This window comes from Corvus moneduloides, chromosome 16, assembly GCF_009650955.1.
Source record: "Corvus moneduloides isolate bCorMon1 chromosome 16, bCorMon1.pri, whole genome shotgun sequence".
Taxonomy (NCBI): Eukaryota; Metazoa; Chordata; class Aves; order Passeriformes; family Corvidae; genus Corvus; species Corvus moneduloides.
This window is the reverse complement of record NC_045491.1, coordinates 295,743-302,234: the sequence shown is the minus strand read 5'-3', so window position 1 is coordinate 302,234 and position 6,492 is coordinate 295,743. Positions and strand designations below refer to the sequence as shown.

At 39.5% G+C, this 6,492-nt stretch overlaps 1 protein-coding gene across 2 annotated transcripts in view; it reads right to left on the bottom strand.

The window, feature by feature from the left end:
• Nucleotides 1-2,289: 2,289 nt before the first annotated feature.
• BMERB1 (bMERB domain containing 1) overlaps nt 2,290-6,492 on the bottom strand; it is a 47,436-nt gene continuing 43,233 nt past the window's right edge. For both annotated transcript variants that reach the window (XM_032125432.1, XM_032125433.1), the window contains exon 6: nt 2,290-5,669. In XM_032125432.1, the coding sequence (XP_031981323.1) occupies nt 5,557-5,669 (113 nt within the window). In that variant the 3' untranslated portion in view covers nt 2,290-5,556. The remainder of the gene's footprint in view (nt 5,670-6,492) is intronic.

Genomic DNA, 6,492 nt, shown 5'->3' with positions numbered 1-6,492 from the left:
TAATGTTTAGGGGTTTTTTGAGAAGCTGCATTATCAGCCTAAAGAGAAAAATATAGAAAGGGAGTGTAAATTCAGCAGTTGGATGTCAGGTGTTCCTCCTCAGTGTCTCCCTTTGAGATGCTAAAATTGTTGCAAATAAGGTCATGTGAATGTTAATAAAGTTAACAAGTCACTTTTGAGTTATAATAGCTTTGTTTTCCAGCTTGCTGAAGATGGTTATTATCCAGGAACGAGAAATCTGGCACATTTCTTTCACTGGACTGTTTTGAAATTCCAAATCTTAACAAAACAAAAAAAGGCAACTAAACTGAACTGTTTTGTCTTCTCACAGCATCATGGACAAAAGTAAAGAGCTGGATGAGCAGCTCCTGACTTTATCTTTTTTTGGGGGGGGGGCGGTCGTTTGGGCTGATTTTGGTTTTTGTTTTATAACATATTCTCACTTAGCAGAACTGTTAAGTGGAGTCTCCTAGAGTAAATGTCAGGCCTGCTGCAGATAGGCAATCCTTTGACCTTACAGAATACTTGTTCAGTAAACAATTTTAAAGTAACTGCCTAAAAAACTTACCAGGAAACTCTTCATAAACAGTGTAATAAATATCCCTCTTGAAAATAATGAGTATTCCTCTTTGAAAGGAGGAACAGGCAGTTTATAGAAACTTCCCAGAGCAGCACCATAAACCTCATAATCACCACTCTGTAATTTCATTTTTCAGTAGTTGTGAATGTTTTTAAGTAAATGAAGGAGTAAAATCCCTCATAGCTCCTAGTATGTGATTACCTTCAAAAGATGAGTTTGATCTTTAAATGCTGCTTTGGTATTGTGCTGCAAACATTCCCACTCCTTTCATTCTCATTTTATGTTAAGCCATCTGTTTTAAGTTAGCAAAAAAGTCATTATGGAAAAAACTGTCTTTTTTCTTTCTAAAATTAACATGGCTTGTTTTGCCTGCCATAATGTAACAGACTCGTTGCATGGTGAGCTATGGTTTAACTCCTATTAAAAGGAGCCTTTTTCTAGCAAGCATTACTTTTAATGCTGTATTCCTTCCTGTATGACTACTTTTATGTTTAATATTTCCTTAGGTGGACAAAGAAAAAAATCCTAATTCAAGTGGTTATTAAAATGGTTTGTGGTGCTATATGTATGCTACAGAAAGCAGATTGATCTAAATAGAGAATGCCATTTTACAAGAAATTTCTGAAATGCCACTTCAGGATGTTATTTGAGCATTTTTTTTGACATGGCTGTCAAAGCACTATTTTATGTCATGGCATGGCTCAAGTTTCAAGTCAGTCTTTCAGTTATTGAATTCAAAAGTGAAGAATTGTATCCTGCCAGAAGAGCTGTTCTGTGTCTTTAAGGAAAAACCCAACAAACTCCTCTGTTGGTGTAGATGGGATGAGGTGATTGGCTGCAAGAAACTTGGTGTTAGCTGCAGTCATCATCTCTGGTTTTGTGATCAAGCCTGTTAAAATCCACTCATATCTGTAACTGATGAGATTTACTTTTTAGGTAATTAGTTTAAACATCTCTTGGTGTCTTACCACAATTATTTCAACCTCCCATGAAGTGTTGTTGCAGAAAACTGCCTCTCCTTAAGAAACTACTAAGGCTGTAAAGAAAGCCAACTTAAAAGTGAGGGGAGATCTCCTGTGAGACACCTCCTTATTCACCTCTGAGACCAAGTTGCTGCCAAGGCTGTCAGGATCCAGGCTCAGCTGCTGTGGTGTTCTCAGGGTCCCGTGTGAAGTGTTGTGTGTACGTGGAAGGGAGAGGAAGTTTTGGACTTGGAGGAGTATTTTTGATATGATCCTGTTTGAAAGCAGCCTGCTTGCCTGGCTGTTTATAGGATGGATGGGATCATGTGAAACAAGATGCACTTGGTAACAATGGTACCATTTATGCTGGGGTGGAGGAGGATTGTTTTGTTCATTTAAATAACATGACTGCCCTCTTGGCTTGGCAATTCTTTTGATACTCAGGTATGTTGGGACCCTTACATTCTCAGTGTAGGGCTGGGACCCGTCTAATCTGTGCAGGCTCTGGGCTGTAGTGAGGTTCCAAAGTCATCTAGGAGCATAATGAGATTGGCTTTTTTGGTGGGTTTTCTTTTTTTTTCAGTGAGAAAATCCTTTATTTCCGTAGCATCTCTAACTTACCTAGGCATTACTCCTTTCTTGCAGAATAGTAACCTCGTTCTTTTTGAAAAGTGTAGCAGCACAGGAGCTGCATCCCACTCTACTCCACAACCAACTTTTCCTTCAGTAACAGGAAGAAACAAATGCTTAGTATAACACAGCAGCTTAGTTTATTTGGAAATATGTTTAACTTGGAAGAGATTCAGTAGGCCTAGGGGGAAGGTACAAGAGAACCATTTGCTGGTGGAATTGGTGATTGGTACAAATAGCACTTCAGCACTTTTGTTTTTCTCAGTAGACCAAGGTCCTTTCCTGAACATAGGCATATTTACCAGTGTGTCTAATCCACCTTACACATTCTTCCTTTTCCAATGCCTTGCCTTCTTTCTGAAGTGATAAACAGCCAGGATTTCCAGAAGAAATGCTGGGTGCTTCAGTCAATCACGGTCCCTCTTTGCAGACAGGGACTGATATCTGAAAATCAGCTCTGAAATGATGACAGTTACTCCATATAGTCACCTAAAGATACTTGTCTGATACTCTGCTGATTTTATATATGGGGATTGTATAATGTGTCATGTTCACAGGATCATGGAAGATACAAAACCCCTGGTTGTTCTTGGGATATTCAGTGATTTAGTCTCGTTTTTAAAAATACGGGTCAAGATTTTTACACTTAATTTCCTCCCAAGTTTAATTTGTTTAATCGCAGTCATTAGCTCTGCTGTGTTCTAGATAGGCAACACTAAACCAGTGTTGAACACAGTTGAGAATCTGACCTTACAGTCTAAAAAATCCAGGACTTTATTGCTAAGCACCATCACTGACCCACTTCTGAAGGAACCACTGGTGCACTGCAGGCAAGCTGTTCAAATCCACCCAAATAAACACAGAAATGAAGCATTTGCTAATTAAAAACAAAAACTGGCATACAGAAAACCTTCCAGCACACCTTCCAGCTGAGCCAAGCTAGAACTTCTGAAAATGAAGTCCACTCTTGTTAACACTGCTGGAGTCCAAGTCCCTTTAGGACATCGGCTACCAGTGCTTAAATGTATGCATATTGCACATTCCTACTTGCTGTGTTTCTCCTTGGTTTTAATTAAAGGAGATGGCTCTGTAGCCTGGTTATGAGTGTTGCTTCCCAGGAACGTCTAACTCTATTTCTTGCTACTGACATTTTTTCACGGAAACCGACATTGTACTCATTTCACTTTATTCCCAAGTGACTGCAGATTCTGTGCAGCCTCTAGGGATCACCCCAATCAATCACCAGCACAGCCTGGGTTAAACACTAGTGTGCAGAAGTCCTTCTGGCCCCTTAGTGGCATTCACAGCTGATCCTCCTAAGGCTTAAAGTTTGGTGCTTCACTATAGCTGTTGCCCTGACTTCCATTTGCCTTTATTAATGATACTGAACATCTGCCTCTTGTCTTAAGATGCTGACAGTTCCTGATGTCTTAAGGGGGCACCGGCAAGAGGCTGTGGAATTTTACAGAAGCCAATGGGTGTTTGCTTTCCCTCCAGTGTGTATTCTCTCCCCTAAAAGCAGTTTTCCCCATAACTGTGTCAATGTGCACAGGTGCCATGCAGAGTCCAACCCACACCAAGTACAGACTGTAACAGCTACAGAGCTTGAAGTTGAATGTCTCAACAAGGATACAATAACTATACATGACAGCCAGATTTTGTTCTCTTTCCTGCATCTTTGGTCAAACTAATTAAAGTGCTTCATGTCTTAGTGGAAACCCTTTGTGTTTTTTCCTCTTTGATCCTTAAAAGTTAAGGTACTTAATGACATGGGTTCTTTGTCTCAAGTGAGTCTGCAATACTGAAATTACTCTGGAAATGCAAGTGTTTTTCATAAGATCAGTCAGTGCTAGCGATTAGGTTTTATTTGTATAAGAATAGTCTGAGTTACTTTAGATGGTGTCTATTGCCTTCAACCTTAATAAGATACTTTTTCTGTCTAAAAAAATAACTGTTTGTCCTTTTGGGGAAACTGCTGTTAATTTTTTCTCCTTTCCTATACTGTGGTTCCTCGGTATATAAGCACACACTTCACTTAGCTGGCTTCACAAAATGGAAGTTCCTCTTGTAAAACTTTATTTTAGGAACTTTTTGCTATCTTTTGTTATTTCTAAGCCTGAGATTGTCACACTAGATCCATGTACGTTTATTTTACTATTGACACCTATCACAGGACATTTATATGGAATACCATCACACAGACAAACCAGCTACTGACAGCTAATATAAAGATACTAGATTCCACAAAGCTTAATCTGCATAGAGACCAGAAACACACTTAATGGTGAAACACAGACGAGTATTTCTGTATTTCCCTTAATTTTAAACCCATTTTGTATAGAATGTGATCTTCCTGCCACAAATACCTACTTCTGTATTTGTATATTTGTCTTGTGGCAAATTTGTCTTGGGTGGCTTGTGTCTTCCTATGCTTGATAGTTTGTATTTCTTGTGGTCAAAAGATATACAATTATTATTTGTTTTAAGCATGGTTTCAGTATCAGTTAAATTTTGTCTTCTATTCTTCTCCCAGCAATCTTCCAGTGATGTGTAATAGCCTACTGCATGTAGCTTGTAAAAATGGACAAAACCCTGGGTGAATATTTCTGTGACTTCATGGGAGGTGGCAATCTAAAACAGAAGTGACACAACCTTGGACTGCCTCATCTATTTGCAGATTACTGTAGCTGTGCTTTGCTAATGCTTTGCCAGGGATTTATTTCCCCTGGTGCAAACAATATTAATTTGACTTGAGTAATTCAGATATTACATGGCATATAAAAATCTGTAGCTACTTGCAGCATCCTTGTCACTGATCTCATTCTTTAGGAAGAATTTGAAGTGAAACTCCACAGCAAAGTACTTGAACATCACACAAGTTTGGTATTTTATATGCAACATCAGTTATCCTACAGTTGCTTCCTCTATCAATTGTGCTATATATAGCATTGCTACTTGTGGCTTTTGTTATGAAAAGTAGCCAAAATAGGATAATTTGGCAATTTTTGAGTGCAGTTTGTCACAGGGGTGAAAAGTGTACAACATATTCTCATAAAGTTATAGCCTGTTAGAATTGCTGTTTTACACCGTGCTGGATAAAATATAGCCCCTTTTCATTCACCTGTATCACAGGGGTGTTTTTTGTTAACTCTACTGCTGATCTCTTCTGGTCCCTGGACAGCCACTAAATAAATTTCTTTTGTTTTTAGGCATGCATGTAGAGTGATCCATGCAACAGTGAAGAACCTGCCATTGTATAGTCCACAGATTACACTTGTGCCAGCTGCTCTTGACTCCCTTAGCACGACCTGTTGGTTCCCCTCACCATCCAGTTTCACTCAATGGAAACACTGAAAAGACAAGCAGGGTAGGAAGCCCAGAGCTCTACATGATGTTGCACTGTGTGGCCCCACAACAATCTTTAATAATTGCCAACCCTGCCTTGGCAATGGTGGGCTTGCTTGGAGGAGGTTCTGCCTTCTTTTCTGCTGGGCTGCCTGCAATGTTCAAAACAGGACACCATTAGAACCAAGAGCTGCTCAAAATGTTTCTTCCTACTTCTGCCTTAAAGGGTGCAAACCTTTCCCGCATCTCTCCACCCACCCTGAATTTTTCAACTCCGGTTTGAATAACAAGCTTTGGTGTATTTGAAATTGCTCAGAAAGTCTTATCTCTTCAGGGAAGGGTGTTAAGAGGGGCTAAAGAATCCATACATCTCAAAGGGAGGGTAAACTTGCATCTGGTTCACAGCAGGTGTCCCTTTTCACAGCCATGGGGTCAGATAATGGGTCCTTTCACGAAGTCATTTCACTGTTAACTCCCAACAACAAAAGGAGCTGAAGAACAAAAGTATTGCTAAAATTTATTCTCTCATCAACTTGGATGTTGTAATTAGGAGAACAAGATAAAGGTAGGTTTTCATTTTTCAGGGTGAGAAGAATCTTTTTATCTCTAAAACTGCATTTAAAAGCAATGACAAAATAAACTAACAAGGGAGATGAGTCATGCTCCCTGTGACTAAGGGGGTATAAATAATTAGTGATGCATCTTAAAATGTCTCTTCTCAGCCTTGTACTTGAACTTCACAGTCATTCCAGTCCCTCTGGAAACTCTTGAGCAAGATCTTGATCTGTACAAAATGGCAGAATATTTGATAAAAACCTCTTGGGCTGGTGGACCAAAGTCCCTTTCTAAGACGAACACTGCTCTCACTTGACTCTCTGACTAAGAGCTCATCTTGAGACAAGGCAAAATCAACCTGTGAACTTCTAGAGCTCCTGCTGCGACTGTTCTGTTTGAAAGTTGCAGCTAAAAGCTTCC